The sequence below is a fragment of the Pomacea canaliculata genome, linkage group LG1 (genome assembly GCF_003073045.1).
Source record: "Pomacea canaliculata isolate SZHN2017 linkage group LG1, ASM307304v1, whole genome shotgun sequence".
NCBI classification, from domain to species: domain Eukaryota; kingdom Metazoa; phylum Mollusca; class Gastropoda; order Architaenioglossa; family Ampullariidae; genus Pomacea; species Pomacea canaliculata.
Genome location: NC_037590.1, coordinates 33,151,900 through 33,177,891, shown reverse-complemented (window position 1 = coordinate 33,177,891; position 25,992 = coordinate 33,151,900). Strand labels below are relative to the sequence as shown.

The 25,992-nt window shown below is 41.1% G+C and overlaps 1 protein-coding gene across 7 annotated transcripts in view; it reads right to left on the bottom strand.

The window, feature by feature from the left end:
- Positions 1–312: 312 nt before the first annotated feature.
- LOC112562932 (cys-loop ligand-gated ion channel-like) overlaps positions 313–25,992 on the bottom strand; it is a 77,059-nt gene continuing 51,379 nt past the window's right edge. For 5 of the 7 annotated variants that reach the window (XM_025236680.1, XM_025236592.1, XM_025236923.1 and 2 more), the window contains 8 exons: positions 9,078–9,206; positions 7,834–7,902; positions 6,237–6,434; positions 5,814–6,071; positions 5,396–5,551; positions 4,409–4,588; positions 3,892–3,939; positions 313–3,521 (listed from right to left, as the gene is read on the bottom strand). In XM_025236680.1, coding sequence (XP_025092465.1) covers positions 3,447–3,521; positions 3,892–3,939; positions 4,409–4,588; positions 5,396–5,551; positions 5,814–6,071; positions 6,237–6,434; positions 7,834–7,902; positions 9,078–9,206 — 1,113 coding nt within the window. In that variant the 3' untranslated portion in view covers positions 313–3,446. Of the gene's footprint in view, positions 3,522–3,891; positions 3,940–4,408; positions 4,589–5,395; positions 5,552–5,813; positions 6,072–6,236; positions 6,435–7,833; positions 7,903–9,077; positions 9,207–9,378; positions 9,581–25,992 lie in introns of those variants that run through there. The other 2 variants (XM_025236763.1, XM_025236847.1) reach the window with 2 other exon arrangements.

Below are 25,992 nucleotides of genomic sequence, written 5' to 3'. Positions count from 1 at the left end.
TTGACATTCGGTGATAAAAGGTAAGAGGTATGGTACGTATGTATGAAGTTGTTTTGCGTCGCTTGTAAGCAGGTAGACCAAACTTAAAGCTAGCAAACATAAAGTAAACAAACAGTTAATGATAGATTATAGAAAGTTCCAAGAAATTCACTCAAATTTTACAGTTTTCAGAGGAATCACAGAGGGGGACACGCAAGCACACATGAATACCTTCACAAATTACACGCGATAAATAACCAACCATTCGCAGAGTCAAGCTTCCATTAACCAGGACCAGGAATCTGGCAACTGGCAGCCAAACAAATCTGAACATCGAGGGAATAATTCTTTTTGTGTACTTTCTGACAATACATCGTTGAATGAATAGTTCCAAAAGTACTTTAAACAAAACATATGCAAACCAGGAGTTTAAATGGTGCGGTGGGAAACCCCCATTTTCAGTGGACTGAAGTTTTGTTCAAGCTATCCATTCATGTGCATACCTGTTATGTTTATATATACCTGTTTATATAGGTTTATATCTTTAAAAAGATTTCTTTACTGGTGATTGACGTGCTGATCAAAAATTGCTTTTGTTTCTCGATTGTGCACAGAATGGTTGAGAAATGCTTTAAGTAGATACCTGTCAGTGTAGATATTTTCCCCTGTACCCTCCACCGCCCCATTTCTCATTTCAAAACCTATAATGTAAATATAATACACAGCTCAAGTTGCACAAAACATTTGATAGTTACAATTTGAACTTCTTTCTTGTTCGGCAGTAGCCAAACACTGCATAATGTCCATAGAGAAAACATGAGTAAAATAGATTTTAGAAAGTAATCAGTTATCACAATGATATGCAGTTCTTTCAATCGACAAAATTAGGAAAAAAGAAAGAAAAATTTAAATACAACAAATGCACTAATTACATCAAATACACGAAGGGTTTAACAAGTGAAATCTACCATTTTTCATTGATTGCATGAAAACACAGTAAAGAAGTCTTAAAAAGTGGCTTAGGATGAATTAAACACGAGAATTAAACAAAATGAACCAAGACAATCCGAAATAAAATCAATCGATAAAACAAATAAACAACAACAAAAAGAAAAAAAAAAACCTTCAAGCTTTGATATGTAAAAATAAACAAACGAACACATTTTTCATGAGAAATGAAATTTTGGGTAATAAGGCAGTCTGGGAATGAATAATATTGCATTCATAGCTTCTGCAGTATTAATCAAACTGTACACATGAAACGCATCATAACAAAGTTGTTAGTCATTATTTGCTTATTTGAATGAATGAGAAAAGTGTTCGCCTGTTGAAGACTTTGTAGACTTTGATGTGCTTTCACACCGTGCTTCTCTTCCAGAAATGGTCCTGTGATCAAGGCTTCTTGTTGCCAAGGTTTTAGGTCAGTGCACACAGTGAAGAAAGTGTCGAGCAGTGGCGATAATTATTTTATTTCAGTCGAGTCTACAAAGGGAGACAATCCCAAAAAACAGGATGCGGAGTTGCGTCCCCTGGTAAAATTTTCTTCCACGGTCTGTCGCTCGTAGCTCTTGACGAGAGTAGTCACGGGGAGATATCCTCACCAAGTTTCACACGCCGACTGTGAAAATAAAAGTTATTAATAAGAGAAGTGACTGAATGCGTTCCGAGCACGATGGTCTTCAGTTTCTTCGGAGACGAGTCTGTGCATCAAGAAGCTCACCTCCCTCATCATCATCGAGTTCTTCGTGCCGCCGAAATTAAAAAGAAAAAAAGTCAACAAAGAACCGCATTTTTGGGGGCAGGGAACTGAACGACAGTTAGTACATCTTCTGCTTATCAGCATCATTATCGTTTCCACTGCAGTACATTTGAGTCACCAGGTTTTTTTCTAAGAGTATACACTCTTACACCGGTTTCACACAAGTTTGTTATCACGAAGTGCGGAAGAAATAGTCAAATTTCTGACGGCATCAGCCTACTGTTCAGACCGAGAAACATCAGGAAGTCCCTTGACAGGGATCGCAACTTGTCAAAATATTTTAACGCTTTTTTTCTCAGCTGGCACAGATCACAGTCCGTAAGCATTACTGCACCATTATTCATCCATGTTTCATCCATCCATTTTCCAAACATCGCACAAGCGGCACATTTTTCTTTGGAAAAACTGACTGTTCCTCTTACTTCTCTTGGTTGTTTTTCATCACAGGCAAGATTCACTGTTATTTGCAACAAAAGTGTGTGTGTTATGTTTGCATCCTCGTGCTAATGCCACTCAATTTCCCAGGAGTTTAGAAAATGTGACAATTGTAAGTAAAGTATGCTCCAAGTCCATTTCTGCTGTACTCCACATTTGGACATTTCTTTACAGGTCTATATTGAGAGAAAGGACATTATTTCGTCTGTTAACCTAAATGTTCTTTCGAAACAGAAAAACATGTTTGTCTTGTGATTGAAAATCCTGTAAGTGTGAAAAATAACTGGTTATTTAGATAAATAATTATGCAAATCCAGTAAGCTTTCTTTGGGACATATAATATATACGACCTGACGAGATATCTTTAAAATGGGAAACTTCAAGAAGGACTTTCTTGCATTGGGCGTCCAAAGGCCACGATCTGAAAGTCAGTGACATTGAAGCTCGTTTACACAAGAACCCCCTGTTTCCACTCAATCACACTGATTTTTAAAAGACCTTTAAGTTGTAGGAACATACTTTATCCCTTTTGTGATGCTAGAGAATGAAGTTGTCACTGTATAGCTAATACAGAAAGCTGATCTGTCACAGTTGCCTTCATCAGATGCTCCTTCCTCTTATTCAGTTTGGAAACATGACTTTGAGCTGTTGGCGTAGAATAAGCATTCTATTGTAATGTATTTCTGAGAATTCAGTTTGAATATAATACCAAATATTCTACAGACAGCAGAGCGTTCGTTCATATTTTTTTTATAGAATTAATTGGTTACGCTTAGTCAGACTAACACAGTGACAGAAAGTTGAGGTCCACGACTGATGGTTGATGATACATACTGACTACATACTGACTAAAACACGACCACATTCGCAAAACTGCAGCTCGAGACACAGTTCTTGAGATCGACACCTGACATCAAGGTAAGCTCAGCAAAATAAACCTTCGGGATAACTTTACTCCTAGTAAGTGAACTTTGTGGCTAGTCGAACCTTAAACATGTCGCTTGCTTTGACTTCAAAACGAATGTTTATTTACTTCATCATGTTTTGCAACAAATTCTCTAGATAAACATCGGTCTTATGAAGCTGTCCTTCCAGGTTTATTCTGAGAAAAAAACGTAGAGTTTCTTTGTTTGTGTTGGTGTGTAGAGGACGCAATTGGTGATCGTGGGGTGGCTTGGCTCTTAGAAGAGGCGGGACCTTCTGGAGACAGCATCGGACGATCAGATGTAGTCATCAGAAGAAAAGAAAGAGACTGTTTATGCGTTTAGTTTCTTCAGTACTTGGATTTCGCGACACTTTTTGACTTCCCGATTTTTGAAGGCGATTCCAGGAGCTTTCTGGCTTGTTCCTGAAATAGAAATATATATTTCTTAAGTCTCAATAGCGAACATGAAAAAATAAATCATACCCTCTTAGTGGTTAAGTAAAATAGTCTTTAATAATTGGGAATTAGTAGTAATATTTACTTATACAGCAAATTTCAAGTAATATTGCGGCAAACAAAGGACTAACTAGAGGGATATTATGGTGTGTGTGTGTGATTGTGTGTGTGGTAATCTTGGGTAAACTTGTGCTACTTTTATTTTAACTTAGTGTAACTAGAGCACCTTCCCATGTCTAAATTGTCCACTGGGACAAATAAAGTAGATCATTGTCATTGCCATTAAACTATTAAATGATCACAGATAATATATTAGGAACAACATAAATTACTCTACCTTGTGTTCTCTATCTCTCACGGCCATCGTCCTTCTTTTCTTGCATGGCTAGAAACAGATGAGTTTTAGAGGTTATTAAAGCTTTTCAATAAAATCTCACCTAATTAAAAACGCACGATCAGTTTAAAGAATTTGTTTCACAGATTTAGTTGGTAGGTAAAAATAGGATTTTGAATAGGCTAGACAAGACGACAATCATTTTTGTACTGACATTGACTCAAATTACTGAATCAGAAAGAAGAAAGGAGGAAAATGGGTAAAAAGAAAGAAAGAAATTATACAAGGAAAAAAAAAAGAAACAAGAAACAACGGAACCGAAGAAGGAAACAAAGTAGGAGAAAAAAAAGATGACGAGAAATAAGGTAGAATGAAAGAAGGCCAAAGAAAAAAAGAAGGATAAAGAAAAAATAAAAGAAAGAGAGACAAGAGAAGAAAACAAAAAAAGCAAGAGAGAGCGAAAAAAAATAAAGAAAAATGAACACGCATTTTCATCATAAAAAAAAGAGAGATGTCTCACAAAAAGGTAGATGATTATGATGAAGCCCACGTTGAACAGGACATAGACAATGCCGAGGACGATAAGGACAATGCTCTCCACGTGGTCGGCGAAACCGCGGTCGTTGAGGATGGTTATGACGACGGCGTGCCACGCGCACACTCCTGACATCATAATCATGGAGGCCAGCAAGTACTTGTCCTGCAACAACAGCAACACTACATGGAATCTGCTAGAAACGTTTTGCTAGCAGAAAGGAAAGGTCATCACCTAGATCTTCGTAAACAGCATTAATATTAATTTTATTATCTATTATTTTACAGCTATTAATATTTTATATATTAGCAGTTTATGCTAGTTAGCTATAATGTCGTTGTGTATGTGTAATAATTGTTGTATGACAGAGAGAGGTTGTAATATAATCTCTGTGTGACACCTACATGCGCAAGATGATATCAGGTTTGTTGTACGTTTATGTACAGATGTCAAAACAAGCAGGTCGATAACTCTTCCCAAGGTTGTGGAAATTTTGTCTCCCTTGATCCTTTCGATTCGAATGCAAGGAGAAAGTGCCTAATGCATTAAGAGGGCGACTGGTGATCGAGTTGTTAAAACACTCGCTTCTTACCACTGCAGTCAGAAACTTTGGGGTCAGATCTCGTCTCGGGACACTCTCTGTATGTGACACCTGTCTGCACTGATGGGCGTCGGAGGTTTTCTCTGAGTACTCCGGTTTCCTCCCCATCCCCTCACACTATAGTGCGAAATCGCCTCAAGATGGAAGCACTTTCCCACTAACTAAACCAACAAATAAACCAACCTAATGCCTCAAGCTCAACAATCACTAACGTCTGGAACTATGCCTTGTTGATGAACTGATGAAAAACACTATCGGGTTTTATGTTACATTTTGCGTCGATGACACGGCACTATTTTGTCTAGTCATAGACCTCTGCTTTTGTCCTGTTTCATATGTTACTGTCACGTGACAAGGTACGAGATACTGACCATGTAGGTGAGGTAGGAGATGCGAGGCAAACTCTGGTTGACCACCGACTTAAAGGCCACTGAGGTCAGCATCAAGGTGAAGGCCAGCTGCAGGCGATTCTGGGGCAGACTTTTGTCCACGGAGAAGGTCGCGAACGATAGGCTGCATATGAGAAACTGCGACAGATGGACACCATACAGGTGTGTTAGTAGCTGACTAGTTAGTCAGGTAGTGCAAGTAGTGGCTAGTAGCAACAACGACAATAATAACTGATTATGATGGGGATGATAATGGCTTGCGTAGCGCGGTATTACACTTATTATACAATGTTCACACGTCTTGTAATAATACCTGAATATACCTGACAATAGTCAAATAATACACGCCAACAGTAAAATCAATGCTTAAGTAACAGACTCTTAATTTATGAACACATACTGTGACAATAAATATGTTCCACACAAAGTAGCCTGGTCGCCTCGCTGCCCGACACTTCACGGAAATTGCCGAACGCTTGGCAGCGTCGTCGACGGGGTCTATTTTTAGCTCCCACTTCGTACATTGTGTATGGCAGTACAAATACCATTCTTGCTCGTCAACAAAGCTTTGCTTATTGACCATGTGTCTGTTGTCCGAGTCCTCAATCAGCTCCACTTCTGTGGACGGAAACTCGCTGGCCACGGTCACTGTGAGGTCCTGCAGGTCAAGAAAAATGCATTTCAACTGAAAAGTTTCACCAGAACCAAAATATCACGTATGACCAAGAGCTCATGAAACTGCTGGCCAAAGAACTGTAGAGGAATTCAATTACAATTTACCCCCAAAAGTCAAGTTGCCGTATCAAGAAAGTAATATACTCACCTGGACATCGAAGGGGAAATCATCCAGCTCCAGGTTCTCCATAAAAGTCCCTTTGATGGTTCGCTTCTCGGAGATGAAAGCTTCGCCCTTCTCGTTGAACATGACCCGGTACCGGAAGTTCTCTTTGGGGTCTCCGTACGCATTTTCTATGTATAGCTTCGGATTCCAGTATTTCCCAGGTTCCAGCATATCTCCTTGCTGTATTTGAAAGCAGAATGCTTAACAGAAACCTTCCTAATTCTCCTTCTGCCAACACTGCTTCTCTTTGCAACTTTCAAGGACCCATTAGGGTTAACCACTTTGCTTATAACTTTTGACTAATCATTTTAGTGTCTTAGGCCAGATAATCACATTCAAATCGACAAAACAAAATAAGGAGGACTAAAAGGTATACCTCTCAATTCATATAGGTACCCGACCAGTCATATGCATAATTATTAAAGAAAGCGATTATTTCATCAAGAAATACAACAAAGCAAAGTGCTTGGTGCTTTAAGAGACTAGTAAATAGAAAGTAATTATTGAAAGCATGCATGAGTTTTGAACGACTGTGTGAAAGAGGTGCAGGCGCCAAGACCATGGCCATCTCAACCACATTCATCATGCAAGCAATGACTAGAGGCATGGCGAAAGGAATCGAAAAAGCCACAAATGAACGAAGGTACTAGTTATTACTGAAACATTTATGGGAAGAAATCGAGACTCTGTTAATTGAATTGTTCTTTACCAGTATTCTATATTTACTCAGTAGTAAAATTGTAAATAAATCTTTAAACAGTTTTTAATATACCTATGAACAGTTTTTGGTTTATGTGCCTTTGAGCTCTAGATACTGGACATAATCTTCTTTTCATTTGACAAGTTCTTTCTGCATATAAATATTTCTACTCAGTGTTAGACGTTCTATTTAAATACTAACCAGCTGTTATGTTTTAAATATTAACCACATGCTGCTTTGAATATTATCCAGACGTTTTATTTTTCACATCAGCTAGATGCTATGATATTTTTTAAAATTTTGAGAAACATGAAGAAATTGGTAGTCTTATTTCATTATATAACTCATTCTTACAAAAGGCACTGGAAGTGTTTAGAAAGATGTATTCGCTATACAAAGTATGTTTCACCATATTATTTTTGCTAGGTAAACGCTTTCCGTTGATGTATAATTTTAAATATAAATGAAATTAAAATACTTGCTTTGATGCTCCTGCTCTAAATATTTTGGCATCTTATCACATTTATTATTAGATTTTTAAAAAGGAATCTTTCTATTTATTTGTCTTTTTTTCGTCAATCGCTGTTTTAGTTGCTTGGTCTGTTTAAATCCCTCTATCCATATATCGATGAATGTGAATCGTTTTATATTATTTTAATACTGAAACATTATTATTATTATTATTATTATTATTATTATTGAGATTCCGGGCTGAAGATGGCACGTTGCTCATCTAAAATAAGTGATTAAAACAAAATGTTGAAAATTTCGTGATTCACTTTTAGACTGTCAAACATCTCTCCATTTACTAAATATTCCCTAGAAGCCTACATACAGCCCAGAACCTCTCGCCATTGTGTAGTGCAAGGAACTAACTACCTTTATGCTGCCCATGGATTCAGCTAATTTCGGATTTCTGTATAATTCCGCTTCTCCTTTGTCCAAAGTCTGGGAAGGAACCGGAAATACAGAAGACAGAATGACATGTGCATTCTCATGCGGTCAGTGTGTCTGCAAGAGAACTTGTTTGTCCACAGGACATGTGCAGATGATGCATGTACGTGTGTCACACCCAACGACCGCTTGAAAAAAAAACTAGTGAACTTCTTCAGAAATAGTTCGATTTTGCTTCGAATTTAAGTCCAAAGCAAGTCATTTCGTGATGCTAAAAGAAATTGTTTTTAAGACCTCAAACACTCGATAATAATAATAGTAACAATAATATTTTTTTTTCTTTCAAACGGTCGTGTGGGCACATTTTCTTCAAGAATTGCTGTATATGCTAAGCTCACAGGATGCTCACTGCCAGCTGAAAGTTTGATATGAACGAGTTAAAGATCTCAACTTTGTTAAAGAAACTAAGAAAATCTGGTGGATTGTGCACTTTCTTTGCAGAGAAGAACAGAATACTACACCAAAACCTACTAACGAGAGGAGGATAACAATCGTTGTATGACAATGAGAAAAGCTTCGCAACCTGGTGGTGAGCATGCTGTATATGTGAACAAGAAAAGTCTGCTTTATCACATTCTATGGAAACTACTATTAGTAAGAATAGAAATCCCATACATCGTTATCAGAGAGATGCACATTCCAGCTCAATAGTTTTCTTCGTCTAAAGCCAGACATTAGTGAGCCTGATCCCAGAGTCTGACGACCCAAGGTCTAAATGCAGAAATATTAACAGCTTGGGTAACTTGAAAACACATCAAAGCCATAATCAGAATACAGTTCGAGATTAACCTACGCTTGCAAGTATTTTTTCAACTATAGAATACTTGCAAACGAAGGATTATGCATGGACTGTACTAAGAGAAGGTAATTCTAGTAGCAACATGAACACTTGAAACACCATACAGGAGAGAATTTGATAGGAAAGTCAGTGCAGTGCAGGTGAGATGTGACAGCTAGTGTCAGAAATAATTGTTAATAGTTATTTATGCATCTTTAAAACGGGTAGAATAAAAGGCAAATAAACTACCAGAAAATGACACTTTTATTTAAAGTTTGGGTATAGCTACACACATATCTACATACTAGATAAAACAGATTCTTTTGGTTTAAGCAAAATCTCTCACCATGTGGAGCTCAAAGTTTATAATTTTTTATTATTTTCTACTAACCTCCGACAGCTGTCCGTCGAGAGAAGGTTCCCGCCATCTTGCCCGAACTATGACGTCAGCTGTGTACTGCTCCTTGAGTGTGTCGATTTCACCAACCTTGAAGAACTGAACGCACACGAGCACCTTAATCTGCAACACATCACAAGACATGATGTAAGTGAAAACACAATCAATAAACACATACTGGGTCTGAACATTCCACTGAGCTCGATTTTGTTTTAAATCGCGATGCTACACGTGTTTTCTAGAACACGATCGTGTCTAAACACAAAGAAGAGGAAGAAAGATGTGCTTTACATACATCTGTTACTACTGATGTTGACCGTCGCCTATACATCAAGACCCTGAAGTCATTGAATCTAATCCCCTTCTCCACCTCTTCTTCCTCCTGTCTTCTTTGCTTTTCTCTTTTTGCAAAGGAGTAACTGACATGAAGTTTCAGCATCCTGTCATCTATTATCGCTCGGAGGAGTGATGGGCATCGACGTGCGGTGTCGCCAAGATGCAATACAATAATATTGGTCGCCCTTCGCGACTGATACCTGATCCCACCCCACGCCTAGTTTACGTCAGATCCCAGCTGAGTAGGTTCTCTCAGGCTTTGTCTACTGCGCGCCAACAAACCCTCCACCCAACAAAAAAGGGCAATGTTGCCACTTTGCCTGAGCGCCGTTTGCCTGACAAAGGCGCCTAGAGTCAGTCGTCGCAGGAACTCGGCACACGACTGGGCGCGGACCCACCTGTCAGTCGCATTAGTGGCGGTTAACGCCTAAGACACTGTTACCATGGTGACAGTCAGGCCTGTCTACTTATATTAGGCGGAATTGGTCAGCTGCCAATCCGTTTACCTGTTGGACAAGCAGGTGAGGACTTTGTCCTACCGTTTAAACTTGACCACGTGATCTATTTATTATGATAGAATATTAAACACTGTCAACACACCACTATCATCAACAATAACAATAAAGACCACAATGATAATAATAATCACGCACGTTCACAAGCTTAATATTATTTATTTTATACATTTTTATATTTCTCTCTCCTATTTTCGGTCTCGAATTAAGAAATTGCGGATGGATGGAAATAGCGAGACCAGATGCGTGATGGAGACATACGATTGGCAAGGTTCAAAGGCCATATCGAAGACAGATAAAAAAGTGAGGGAGATTGCTTTTCTGGAAAAATGTTCGGTCTGCTCGCGTGCTTCTGTCCGCAAAGATGCAGTCGGGCAGATCACGTGGTCGTGCATGCATGGTTAAGCTTGTGCGCAAGCGCGATTGGAAGCGTTCCGGTGCAATCCGGTTCCACGCAGCCCCGGGTTCCAATATCGTCTTGGACCTTGACGTGTGGGGTTGACACCCAGCGCAACATGAAACGTGCGAGTAATTATGTGAGGGGCGAGCTAGAGAGAGAGTACAGAATAAACGGATGTGGTTAATGTTCGTACATTAAATCACACGCGAAGCTTTGAGAAATTGGGTGCAAAAACTGTACGCTGGGTGCCGATGATCATTGGCAAGAGAAAAAGCTCCAATCTTTTTTTAAAAAAACATTTTCTTTTAGAAAAGAGACTCAGAGGTATTAGCCAGGAGATTGTTCAGGGACGTCAGCCACAAGCTGTGAAACGAAGCAAGAAGACATATTGTTTTAACTTCAAAGAAACGCAGATACAGCGAGGTTTCTTTGCTGTTGTTGTCATGACAGCAGAAGGAAGAGAAGCAGCAGAGAGGTCAAGAGGTAGGACAAGAGGAGATAACTCTTCGCGCTTTGTTATGGATCTTTTTTCAATAAGTAAACCAATGCAGCGTGTTGTGCCGTAAAACACTCGACTGGCACTGCACTAATTAACTTGCTCAGAGTATTATCTCCGCCAGATAATAGGTAGAAAAATGCTCTAGACGGGGATCCGAGGGTGCACACCACACGCAAGTACCCCTTCACCCACTCAGCCCCCTACCCCGTGCCTTGAAAGCATCACAACTGTTTTGTTTGTACACTTATAATTACATTTTAGCAATCTGCTTTTCTCCATTATGCAGATGTGAATCCCTGACTGTACTGATTACAGAAGGACGAGACCTACTATCTCCCACATTTAACAAGGTTCCCAAGGCAAATTTAAAAAAATTTCGCCTTCCTACGCTGACTTATTGTATGCTTTACCAAGAAAGATTAATTTTTCTATTAATTCTTGCGAGACTAAAATTTCTTGTTTTTGTCAAACTGCGAGTCATTACTAAGAACACTGACTATCGGGGCCACAAGAGATTTAAAATTTATGTTTCGAATGCTACGAGTGAAGTCAGAAAAGCATGGTTTGATGAGTAAATGATTAACAGCTGGTGGTCTGAATGATTGAAAAATGGGTTTGATAGACAGGAGAAAGATAGAGAGAACACCGTGTGCTAAGCTTTTCGTGTGATAAGTGATTTCAGAACTCACATACTGCACGCGCGATGATGGGACACTTACAAATGCCGTGCATCATTCAAGCCTTTATTGAAGACTGACAACCGGAAGTTACCTTTACATAAGATAAAAAATAGGAAGTTTTGTAGCATTGTGAAATATTTTAATTTTACAGATGTCCAACAATTTGTCAACATACCCGGAGTGTTCAACACAGAACACCAAAAAATAAGAGTTAACTGTGGGAATGAAATGAAGCTATACCAACATCCGGGGCTCTACATCATCATAACAACTAAGACAAGATACATGGCCTTGATGCTCCCATGTTGCCCTGCGGCCAAGATCTTCCTTCGTTTCATTAACTACTGAACCAGGTAAAAGAAAACGAAGAAAGAAGTATTAGAAGAAGAAATTGGAGAAAAATAATTCTCTTTAATAAAAAGCAAGTCAAAATCCTTCCATTTTTCTGAAGAATTTCAGGGTTAGGTGTGCAAAGCAGCCTGTGGCTTTTCCCGCCAGTGTCTCTTCAGCACACATCATTACACTTTGCCCACAAAGGCGGGGAAGGGGCTGTTGATCTTTGTACTCAAACTCACCCTCCGACATTCCAGAGCAAAGAGAAGCTTGGGCTCAAAAGCCAAACACATGCTCGGCGATGTTTTGACTTGTCTAATCGTCTTTCGCTTCGGTGTGTCGACAACAACGGTGCAATGTTCGAGGTTAAAAGAAAAAAAGAGGGGTGAACCTCCGAGGAGTTTTCTGAAGTTAGTATGTGACCCGTGATTTCTGTTTCCTTTGTCCTTAAACAGCTTGATGTATGGTATGGGAAGGGGGATAAATGGGAAGAAGTGCTTGGCCGGAACATCCATCCACATCGTCACGCACAGAATCCATTCCTCCAGGCTTTGTAAATTACTAGCTACACACGTGATCTGTCTGCGGTAAACTTTTCTAATCGTCCCTACTTTCTATCTTTCATTTAATTATGTTGTTGATTATATATCATTTAATTATAGATATACGAGCTTTGTATTTCAACAATCTGTGCTAGCAGTCAGAAAACTTGTATTAGAACTTTTTGTATAAACCCTGGAGGCACGCGAGATGCTGGAATGGACAATACCGTCAAGAAAGGTTTGGCCCGCACACACACACACAAAGCATACATGTGCAGTAAACAAACGCCTTCTTTTGGAGTTTTCTAGAAATAAACCAGACAACCGCAAAAAGAACCCCCAGGTGAGTGTATCAGCGATAACTAGAAGCACACGGCATTGAGATGCTGGGAGAAATTGATGCACGCGCTCTGCCCAGCCTCCGAGGCTCTGACACTGTGTTCCTTCTGATTTAGGAAGGAGGTAGTCCACGACATACGCGCCCACGGAGGATGCTTCCCATTCCTCATATACCCCTCGCCTCAGATTATCGCCTTCTCACATTCATCCCCACCCCTACCTTTGTGACATTCCCACATCTTATTGCTATCATTAAACTTCCCACTTCTAATCCCTGAACAATCCACTTCAAACAACCTCACACATCTCCGATCCCCACTTGCCACAGACGCAACCCACTCTCACATCAAACCCACTTCTCAACCCTTTCTCACCATATACATATGGTCTGATTTTCCCCCAACGAAAACCCTGCTTCTCCCCTCATATATACGAGTCTCTTCACAACCCTGAAGCACACTGGCCACTGTTCAAACACCTTTAAGTACATTTGCTCCTCATCCTTCCCACATAGTTCTCAAGTGCTGTCCACCCCACTCGGTTGTGTTACTTTACCTCAGGACACATCGGAAGCTACTGAAAAAGTTGCAGGACTTGGTGTTAGGTGACGTGCACTTTAAGTTGGGGATGTGCACCTGTCAGGTATTTTTTGTTGTTTTGCTTATCACCAGAGGAAGAGAAGAAGGAAAGGGGGAATAGTAAAAGATGATAACGATTAATATCACACACACACACACAAAAACACACACACATATACTCAACTTCACACAAACCAACAAACACGCGCATACTCCAGGTTTATTGACCACAAGACACCTGTAGTGCACCAGGGGCCAGGTGTAGGAGCACAGTAACCCTGTTATCACTCAATGTTTAATGCATCGTTAAACTTTCAACCACATCAAACTCGCTTTTACCTGTCTTGGCTTACTTTCTACGACCAGCTGTCGTGCTTAATATCCGACGGATATCTATATTTTCTTATATTGCCCGATTAAAGGGTGCATTATTCGCTTAAAAGTCAGAAAATCTTTTGAAGGTGTATCTCACTTTAGAGATTTGTTGCAATTTTTCTTATGCGAATGTACTTGTTAATGGCGGGCACTGAACCTTTGCTATTAATGAAACTGCAAGAGTACAGGAAATACAATTGTTCTCTGCATATGTTTTCTGCATCTGTCTTCTACAGTCTCTCTCTCTCACAAACACGCGCTCTCTCTTTCTCGCTTATTCAGACACACCTCTGAAACTCTTCTCTCACACTCACTTAACACACACATACACACACAAAAAAGCATATAAGTATACATAAAACAAACAATTCTTTAGAAATTCTAAACAGGACAGACCAGGCTGTGCACCCATAATTTCTGGTTCGTCAAGCAGGAGTTGTCGGTCCGATGCTCCGTCTGTACACACGTGACCGTTAACTCTCGTCTGCACGAGCAGACCACCAACAAGTCACATAAACATTGGCTGAGTAACATTTCTGAAATAGCACCGGCAAAGCCAAAATTAATTTCTAGGTGGAGTGCGAAACCACCTCCGCGTGACGTCAGACCCTCGACAGCCAATCCAAAGTCAGCAGCAGTTGGATGCGCCAGTGGAAGAGAAAACTGGGTGGACCATTTTTGAGATAGCATCATATATGTGTGTGTGTTTGAGAGAGAGAGAGACTGAGAGAAAGAATAGGTGGGTTGAGAGAAGAATAAGTGGGTGCATACTCCGCTCTCTTCTGTTGTCAAACCATCCTACACTCCCACCCCCTTCACTCGCTCCTAACACCATTGCATTTTTAACGATACACGCACGTGTGCACGCATAAATGTTTCCGTTACGCAAAAATTCTCTCTCCTTCTGTTTTCTCACGGATATCCAAAAATAGAATGAAAGAATAAAGACCGCACTGCTAATTAACTGTGATGCGATAACCTATCTGCATGGCATCCTACTTTGGGGTTTACTCACAAATTCTTTGCAGATGCTTTTTGAGAGGTTTAGCGCCGTCCGCCACTCAAATTGATCCAACAGCCCTTCATAATGTTGCACAATTTGCTCACACTTCCTCCTCCACAGTTAACCACAGCCAACAGCTATTTCGGTTCTACAGGAATACGACTTCCAAAAATAAATGGCAGAAGATAGTGCTGGTTTAGACATCTTAATCACACGATAAGCGAAAAAAAAAGAGAGAACAGTACACGAGAATAAAATGAATGACTAAAGTGTTGATGGAGGTAAGAAACAATTGCTCTATAGTTATATATGGAAAAGAACGCGTGCAAGAGTGAAATCCTAATACACCCGAGATATAAGAAGCCTGCTCACGCACGGACATATATGTATATGACACAAACGGAAGAATCACTGGCGCTCGCACGCATGCGTAAACGGAAATGCACAGCCAGTCTGGCGTCGTCTCGCAAATGATGGAATGCCTGATGTTTTTCAGACGATAGTCTGCATAATAACCTTTTTACTAATCTCTCAGGACCCAGTCTCGTCGTGGCCAGCTTAGAAAAGAAGTCTTGATTGCAGGAGAAGGATTGTAGATTGCCCAGCGGAATAAGGAGTTATCACCCATCAGTGATCAAAGAATCTCAGAACTCTGAGGTGCCGGGGTCCATAGAGACAAACGTCTGGCCTGACTGCCGTGCCAAAAGGGACAAGATCCACTGACATATTTACTTCAGGTCTTTTTCCATCATCATGATCAGAAGCCACTATTCATCCACCACAGAACCGTTTTTTTTAAAGACACTGATTGACCATATCTTTACGATATACGCCGTGGCACAACAGCACTTATCGCAATACCAAAAAAAAAATACCTAGCTTTTATAGATTTTCAGAAGGCCAACACCTACTTTTTCCAATGCACTCAACTCAAAGACTTAAGACGTAGATTCCTGCCTTCAAAATATTCAACTCACCAATCTGTCTTTACCTTCTCAGCTTCGATCAATGCACACCCTATATTACTTGCCTACCCGGGTATCTTTACCTACTTACGACGGAAAATCATATCAGAAGCTAGACCAAGAAATTCAACATAAAATGCATGTACCATGAGCCTGGCAAGATGCCATTTTGTGTGAGGCGTTGTCTGTCTGAGTGTATACTGTATTAGTGTATACTGAGTGTAGACTCATATACTCCTCATATACTCCATGTATACTCCTCACTGGTTTGCACAGAATATTTAGAAAGACCGCTTCACCATCAATCCACTGTCTTTGCTTTGCTCTTTAAATCTCTTTTACAAAAATTCGCAGTCCGCTGAAAGCAAAGGTGTATGGTCTGTTACTACGAAGTGCAAATAATGGAAGTAGTGGATCGTGAGGACACAATCAATAGAGTCGTCTGTTCTTGCATTGTCATCACGTGAACCCTGCGTGCACCTGCACTCGTGATGTGGCCACTCCCTTAATCAGCATAAGCACCTGACGCTGTAGCAGTTGATGTCGCAAGCAGCCATTTTATACACGGTTTTTCGTGGAATTGTTTAAAAAAATTATTATTCTTATATGTGGTTTCTGTTGTCGTCTACCTCAAAGAAGGTGGGACGGGGAGAAGAGAACTGTTACCTAAATAATAAAAGATATAAGTTTAGATATCTGCAAGAACCCGTGTTATGTTTCCTGTTTTTTTGAAGACTCAACAAGAGCTGCTTATGAGTCAGCAAGGGTACAGAAATAAAGAAAGAAACAATGGTCGGCCTGAAACTTGCATGAAGATTATTAAAAGTTGTTATGGCGTAAGTCTTGTTTACCATCTCGATTGACTTAGGCTTCTCTCTTCTTTGTCATTCATCCCGTCTCTCTCTCACACACACACTCACTCACGCACGCAAGCACACGCACACACATACAACAAACTCTTTCTTTCTGGCTTTTCCCATCACGGCCACATTTCCATCAAACACTATACCTTCCCCTGCTGGAAAAACCTTGCCGTAAGGCCTTGTCAATTAATATTGCACCTGTGGTGAATAATAAAATGTGTACCTGAGTTATGGCACCTGAGTTATGGCATCTGTGTTATTTCGATATCTGCTAAAATAATATGGAGACAAATTTCCTCGAGGGCAATAATAGATATTAACGCTTTCACAAAGCAGAACTCGTGTAGCTGGCGCCATGTGTGAGCCGCGCTTGTGGTCACGCGCCAGTGATTTCCCAGATGAACACGTCTGTTTGTTCCCAGGATGCCCTTCGCAATCCCCGAAATTATGAAATATAAACGAAGCTTTGCAAATGACTTTTTGTGCAGTTCCTGTTACAGTTAGGCACCGTACTATAATGGTAGTTCTTGATTGCAGAGTTGAAGGTAACCGATTCAACGCTAGCTAGAGCAGGGAGACCAATAATAATAATAATAATAAAAATGTGTGATTAATAAAGCGCATAATCACGCTTACGAAGGAGCATGCACTTAGCGCTTTAGTAGGAAACGTGGACAGAATAGGAAGGACGGAAGAAAAAACATATATACAGACAATTAACAAAAGACAAACATAGAAAACACAAAAGGGAGCCAGGGATCAAACAGTAAGGATGAAGAGTATTATACATCTGCAGAGTGAGCAGGCGGAGTAGTCAACCGACTCCAATCACAAATATTGACAATTATGTTGATTGGTGTAAGAAGTAAAGCTCGTGGAAATGATGTGTTTTTAGTGCTCGTTTAGAGGATTGTATGGTGGATATGGAAGGGAGGAGAGTTCCACTGTTTTGCAGCACGTGAACTAAAACTCCAGTAATATGTTGTACTGGTGACAAGAATAGGGTCATCAGACAGAAAAGTCTGGCATGGATGTAGGTGAAAAGAAGTTCAGAGGTAGACAGAGCAGGAGCCTGCAAAAAAAATAAAACACGGCATGATTTGTGTGTGGGATAGGTACCTATCTTCTCTCACTTAATGTCCTACCTTCCCCAAAATCTTTGGAATCATGTAACTAATCCGTACTAATTAACCTACGGGAAGTTCACTGCACGACACCGGTAACGAACCACTGCGTCGTTGCTTTGATGTCAGTGCTATAACCGCTCGGCTATCCCAAAGGCTACAAAATATTTTATGGGTAGGGACTGAGTGGAGGTAAAGCAAACACCAGGGCACTCACATACCTCTGGTTCATAATTACGGTCATTAATTTTCCTGTTGTTTTCGAAAAGAACAAACTTCTAAAGCAGATTTCTTTCCAAACAATCTGAAATGTTCTGTTAAAAACTGCAAAATACCCGTTGCGCACTTTCTCCATCCCCACCCCTCATCCCACTTCATCAGTTCGCCCACCCCTTGACAGTCGCACAGGAAGCAGCTCCGACCACGGATAACGAGTGTTTCGTGGCAATTTCTCCCTCCTCATCACCACCACCACCCGAGTCAGACTCACACGTACATTGATTTTGTTCATCAGACAAATGAGCTTCATCTTCCCCGCCTTCTGAAGTTCGCAAGCGGCTCAGACAATCAGGAAAAATGTTCATGTACGTGTGATTGATTCAAACGCCTTCCAAGCTTGTGCAACAGTTGCGGCATGCATGATGGCGGTTCTCTTCATGGCCGCTCGATCCTTGCTGAATACCCGAGCTAAATTGCACCTTTTATACAGGGAAGAGAGTGGAAGAGAACAATGTGAGAAGAAGGAACATTGAAGTCTCAAGTACGTATTTTCTCGTATGTCTGGAACCGAGCCTTGTGTGCAAAAGAACCGTTCACAACCAAGTCCAGAAAGGTCAAGCAGACTGGGAGGGACGCCGTTCTCCAAAATTAGTAAAATTCATTTACAAGTCATTTTGTATGGTCAAGTGCCAGACGACTAGACGACGGGCGAAAAATGAGAATTTCATAAACTTGTTTGCAACAGAATGACGATTTAATTAGAGGAGAAGAAGAAGAAGGAAAAGAAAAAATACTTTAATCCTGTAGCTGCACAATAACACAAACCTTTGAACGCTACTGTAAAGTCTGATGGTGCAGAAGGAACAGATCTTGTCCCCGTATAATGATAAAGTATTTGACAGACTCTTGGTCACAAGATGTCTTCTTTACCCACTGGCGTTAATAGTGTCGCATACTAAGATATATACAGCGGATTGGTAGGACAACATGAAGAACTGGTCTAGGCTCTGACCTGGATGGTTAACACCAAGCAGTCTGCTAAGAGGACCATCAAGTATCATCAGCTGACTGCTTGGCATCACCATCCCAGCTAGCGCTTGGGGGAATATCTGTACCTTGAGCTGTGGAGGCTCCCGGAGTTACACACTTAAAAAAACAACAGGCTGAGGGAAGATGTTTTTAAGAACTACTTTTTTCGAAGGAGTGAGAATTAACCTCGTCATTGTGACCCTGATGTCACTTTAGCCTGCCGCAGTTTGTCTTTCCTCGCACTGGTGGTGCAAATGTTCTTCTCTCAGGAAAAAAGCAGCACAGACATTTGGATCCTGATGTTCGGCCGTGAAAAATGACAGAGCTTTTTTATTTCTAGGAAAAAAAAAAAGAAAATGGGTTACAGCCTGAGAGTTACAACAGGCGAGATTGACATTTCTGCTTTTAACCCCGACACACTCTCCACCCCCATTGCAGAAAGCCGAACACAGAGAAAGGCGTACATGACTCTCATGATGACTTGCAAGGAGGAGGTTTTATACGAAACGGGGAATGGAAGAAAAAGATATACAGACTTGAAAGCCACGAGTGTAACGATGTAACAGCATTGGCTTCCGCTCCCGTTGTTAATGGATTCTGGTGCAGAGATTTTATTTCTGGAATGCACGACAGACATTTTCCTTTTATTGTGGATTCATTGGCCAGCTCCATCATTTCTTTTGGTGGGGAACATAGCACGACTGTGTGTAGCTTATTTCTGTCATGTGCTTTCATTACACGAGACCGTTGGATGATGATGAAGAAGAAGAGGATAATGTTGATTAAGTAATCTCATCAATAATAATAATAATAATAATAATAATAATAATAATAATAATAATAATAATAATAATAATAATAACAATAATAACTTAGTGCTTGTATGGGACAGTATCACACAAATATAGAAACATAACAGCGTTTTTGTTCCACTTACAATGAGAGTTCGGTTTGATTAAAAAGAACCGTAAGATTAGAAGACAGCGACTTCCTGCAAGTACATTGTTCACCATCTTAATGGAGGATCAGGGTTAGAGGAAGATGGGGACAAAGGTCATCTTTGGACATAGCCACTATCCAAACAAATCTTGCAGATATGAGAGAATGAAAAACTTCGGCTGCACAAACAATTGTGGGATTGAGGGCCTCTCCTAGCTCTGAACAGTAGGGTATTTGTGTTTTCATTTTACGGAAGCCTAGAGATCAGAAAGTTAAGAGAATTTCAAGTACATGTGGTAGGGAAATCACACAAACTCCATTTTTGTGTGCGTGCCTTGTATTCTTCGTGAATCCATGATGTGAAGTTGAAAATGACAGTTAGCCAGGAAGAAAACGGCAGAACAGACAGAAGGTCTGTGGGGAGATGTGGAATGGAATAAGACATGCAGGCAAAATGTTGGAGGGGGAAGGAATGGAGGAGGGTAACAGAAGTGCATGGAAAAGGCTAAGACAGAAGAAAAAGAGAGATAGCACGAACAACAAAGAGTTAGGAAGAGTGTGAAAGGACAGAAAGCCATGAGTAAAATCAGGACAGTTCATGAGGGAACAGGAAGCTTGGAGAAGAAGTCAAAGATGAGAGTCAAGAGAACACTGAAATAAAGAGTAGGCCAGGGTGGCAAGTGGGCAAACATGCGCGCGCACACACACACTCTCACACACACACATCCTCACCCAGTGTCTTGAAATGGCAGAGGGTATGTAAACCTTACTAGCAGACTGCACACAACAAATCTGAGGTGTTCAGGGTCAGCCAGTGAGACAGGCTTAACATCTGGATAGGCAACAGCCCGCAAGATGTTCCCCAGTGGATGCCAGGGTACACGTCAGTACAACTGCCGATCGGAGGATTAAAAGCTTCAGTTGAAGTCACTTGGTTGAGTCTTGAGACAGAAGTAGAAAGGGTAGGGAAGGGAAGTTGAGTACAGACGGCAACCCAGAAATACAGTGTCAGTGAGTACAGACGATAGGTGACAGTATGTCAGTGCAGATGACATGTCACAAGACATGAGCATCAGTACGTGTATGTTTGGAACTGCAGCCTCAGAACAAAGAGTGCAAAAAGTAATTTTCCAGATTCAAGGGGGAAGTTCAAAAGCAGTCGCCGGTGGATAGCGCCGAGTAGTGCCGAGCGAAACCGAGAGAGACCGAACGATCCCGAGGGATGCCGAGATAAACCGAGAGAGGCTAGAGAAGCCAAAAAGAGTGAACTATAATCCGAAGAGGGGCTGAGAGAAGACCCCCGAAAAGATGAGAGAAGTCGAGACAGGCCAGGAGATAAGGTCTTTGATTAAATCAGTTCTCCTTCGAGGAAAGGGTGGAAAAGAAACCAAAGCCGCAAGCTCTGAGCCAGCATGTCGGACCCAGCGAACACCGCGGTATAAGAATAAAAAATGTTTTTATTGCAATCTTCTGCTTTGGCCACTAACATTTCAAATTTTAAGATAAAACAACACACTAATTTATTTTCATAAATGTAACAGATGTTCATGTAAAGAAAATTTTCATTAACATTAACATTTCACTCTCCAATATTGGAGTGAATATTGAATCGAACATACGACTAAACGGGATTAAAAAAAAGGTACACCAAATGTCTACATCACACATCATATAAGCTTTAAGAATCAACACATTAACAGCCCATATTATCAAAAACATTTCAAGTTCCAACCATAACAAAAGACATACCACAAACCCCAACCCACCCACTGACACACACACACACATACATACACACAAGTTATTAAGACAATAAGGTTTTCAGAGACAATTAATTCTGATCAAAGACTTGCTGAAAGAAGCAAAGTTGTCAGGGCATAACAAGAGAGTTCGATTGTCGAAATATTTTTAAGACTTACTATAGAGAATGAACGCTCCCCAAGAATTTGCAGAAGATTGAACTGTTCTTATTTATCTTTTCTTCGTTCTTACTGTTCGTGTTTGTTTGCTTCCTGTGCTATCATGCGCTTGATTCTGTGTGTATATATATACTTGCGTGCATGTGTGAAAGAAAACTTGCGAAAGGTCTCAAGGACTCTAAGGACAAGATGTCAACTAAACAACATCTCCGGAAGTCACTGTGCAGCTCAGGCTGTTGGCATCAACGTACCAAAGTTTGTAGTCAGACCTCGAGTGTGTATGTGTGTGTGTTCGGTATTCGTTATCTTATGGTTGTAAATTACACATACACTCAAGGGTCACACATATACAAACCCGCGCACGAACACACAAACACATAAACAAACACGCACATACGCATAATTACTTGCATAAGTGCAAACGCGTGCGCAGACATACGGACACACACACACACACGTAGACACGCTCTCACGCAAAAATAGTGAGCAAAGTTTATGCGTGCGCGAGCGTGTCATAATTTTCTGAGGTGGAGAGAACTCATTGCACGCAGGTGTGAAACACATCAGTTGTATCAACAGCAACTCGTGACGTCAGAGCGAGGGGAGGAAAAAAAACACCTCATGAACTCGGGCAGCGAGTAACGCTCTCTGCCGAGCCTCTGCGTCACGAGGGTGCAGCTGTATCAGAGCCAGAAAATATATCCTTAATATACCCTTAATAATTTCGGGAAGCTGGTACAGCTGTACCACAACACCCGAACAGGGGCTGGCTTGGCAGCTCACAGGTAAAGCAGACCGGTGAGAATCTCAAAACTCGACTCAAAGCAAAAACGTTTTGTTTCCCAATGAAATATGCATTTACACGGTTAGCAGTAGTTTTTTTTTCCCCTTTCAGGTTCTCTGGTTTCTTTTCGCATCACACTCCCAGCCTACTGGAGTTGTGGTTTCATCACTAGGTCTAGCAAAACTTAACTGTAGAAGCAGCAAACAACTTTTAGTTTAGGTACCCGTTGTTGAACGGTTACTTCAGCACCCGGTTAATGTCTGTTCCAGTTCCACAGAGGTTTATCAGCAGTGGACGTCAGCTCTCTAGCAAATGCCCGTCTACCCACACATCTCCACTCAGGCGGACCGGTGCGCTTCAGTTCCTCTCATCCTCGTGCATTCTGGGAATTCGGAGAGCAGGCGGCGAGCTGCAGGTATACCCGACTGGAGGTCACGCTCCGAGTTGCGTCATACCTGGAATCTTAACCCGATCATCCGAGGAATCCATCCTCACGTGCTTGAACTGATGTTGCAGGTCAGCCGAGGTTACGAGTGCCGTACGTTAAATGTGTCTTAAAATTAGTTCACGTCGTTTCTTGGTTTTTTAATTTTTACTTTTTTAATTCTCCACAAAGTTTATCCTTAAAGTGAACATCGTTTTGCTGTTACCTTAATTTATTTGTTTGTTTCTTTTTAACGTTCATCAGGCAACTTTTCACATAAATGGATTTTTAATGTACTATTAGGTGAAGAAAGAAGGGAAGAAAGAAAAAAGAAAAATTGCACTAGCGTTTGAGCCAAGATCATTGAAACGTTCATGTTGTACGGAAGTGATTCCATATTACAGAAACTCATTACCAGAGGACACAGCTAAGGGCAGGCATATATGATGCGAGTGGTTGGAATAGTCAGACCACGCGACTTTTTATGAATGATTTTTCTTTCATGCAAATGTTTAAGAAAAAGAAATTAAAAAATTCAGGTTGTATTGTGCTTATTAAACCCCGAAAACCCGACTATTGTTTGTTTTGCAAAGTGGTCAGTGCCAGAAAGGACTAAAAGTGACAGCCTCCACAGATTGTTTGTTTCACCTGTATGTTTAGGATGCCGTATGTACACATCACGATGCAAGATCAATGCCGGGTAGGTGAGAGCCGAGGGCATCGATTGTACACTGGGATGTTTTCTTAACTAAAACGTTTGAATTTAGAAATGGTGGCGGAGGTTTCGCACAGGACAAAACTCTACACAGTGCCATTAGTCGATTAAAGAGGTACTTCAGTTTTTGATGACTTGGTGTCTTGATACCACCTTCCATGTTACTGGCACTGCGTGAAACAAACAACCATTGATGATCACAAGTCACTGTGTCGAGATGGAAACTGTGCATCAGATACATGATAACTGCTCACACGATGATGGATGCCGATCAGTGTAATAATATTAAAAACAAAAGCCTACAGCCTTTTTCCATGCCGGATGGTTCAAGTGCATTCCAGATATGCAACATGACAACAATTCTGAAGAATTCTTTGTCTGAATAATTGCGATAATTATTGCAAACACCTTCCTCTTAGATTCTAGAAGCGATGGTTCGTGCAATCTTTCAATCGTCACTTGCCAAAAATTTGTCAGAGTAAACCTTACTGACCACCTTCTCCACTCCGTCCCCCCTTTTTTCATTTTCTCTCTGGCACCATCCCCCTTTTGTAGCCTCTATCTTTGGCATCCTACACCATCCTAAAAATAAGCCGCAGTGAAATAAAAGGTAAACCAAAACATCTGCTCAGTAGATGAGTTGGACAAAAGCAGGAGCACAAAGACTGCCGCACGCTGATGAGATCGGCGGAGGAGAGCTGCGTGGAGCATCACCATCAGCAACTCGCGGCCGCCTTCCCACGACATTCGGGACGCGGTAGTCGTGGCTGCGCACAGGAGATGCGCGCTGGACACCGCTCCAGGGAATGTTTTTCTTGGCGGAGCTCTGCTGTTACCATCGGCAAGAAAAGAAACCGGCGTTATTCTGGCGCCAAAACGAAAGCTTCAGGGGATATTGTGTGTGTGTGCGTGCGTGAGTGCACGTGTGTGTTTGTGTGTGTGTACGTGGGAGTGTTTCTGTTATCATTTGTCACCGCCCGTTCGTGAGCTAAATTGCAGGCAGGTACTTTGCAACTGGCAGGTTCTGATGAGTATGATATTTCTCTGCACCGTTTCCATGTTAGCGATTTATCCGATAACAAGAGATGAGTAGTTGCTGTTACTGGCAAGACCAGTCTACTTCGATTAGAAACATCAACAAACTGTTTATGGAATTAAAAACATTGGCAACTATGGAAAACCGAGGAATTAGGAGTTCGGACAAGCTCATGTCGCGGCGATACTGCAGGCGTTTGAGAAAAACTCGATGGACGGAGGAATAATGTATTCGAGGTGTATTCCATTCTGTCTGTACTAGTCGCCCCACCAACCCAAATCATAGGCTGCATGACCAGCCCCCCTCTCCTCTCTCCCTCCAGTCCTCAGTCACCCCATGTTAAATGTATCTGGGCCAACAAGACGATCACGCATGCGCAGAGTTGCGACATCGTTCCGTCATCGAGAAGAAACGACTAATTCCGTGGTTTCTTATGAATCGGGACGCTGTCTTTTAACGGCTGTATCCCGCAGGCTTTCTGTTTCCCGGAAAATGCTCTCCCCTGCTAGCTGTCTCTCTCATTTTCGTCTCCGCCTTCTCTCCCCTTTGTGGCCTCTACATTTTTCTCAGCCAGCACCGAGGAGAAGATAGACAGATAAATCATTTTGACGATGCCAAGATACAAGATACTTTATTCTTTTACCCTCTCAAGGGCCAAAACGCATTCTGTGAAACAATAACAGACTGAAAATTTCTGGGCACTCCGCATGAAATGAAAAAAAAACCGCACTAATTATGGAAGGAGTGAATGACGATATATTCACAAAACAAAAAGAGGAACCCCCAAAAAAGAAAGGAATGTAAGAAGAAATAAAGGAAGGGATGAATAAAACTAAGAAAAGAACAGAACAAAATGGCAAACTAACAGACAGATAATTAGGCATCCATACGGGAATTATTGGGTGGATATGATAACGAAGGAACGTAAAGGTATGTACTAAATACGTCGATTGGACAGATTTTACTCTGGGTAGCATTCATCGAAGGACCGTGTGCAAATAGGAATAGTCCTCGAGAGATCACGTCCAGACGCGAGCGCTCGTAGTGGGGCCGTGCGCAGATGTAACTTCTGCTTTTCAGTGGTGATGACTATACATTGGCCAAGATGAAATAGTTCCCGCGTAAATTGTTCGTTATGGTAGTGTGCACTTTCTGACAAGACTGCTGGCTCCAGCTTCGAGAGTGTCATCGTGTGGACATAAACATCTCCTGTCTTTCCAACTTCCCTTCCTCCGCTTTATCTACGCTCTTTATCTTCAGCAACATCCTTTCTCATGACAACTTCAATCGAA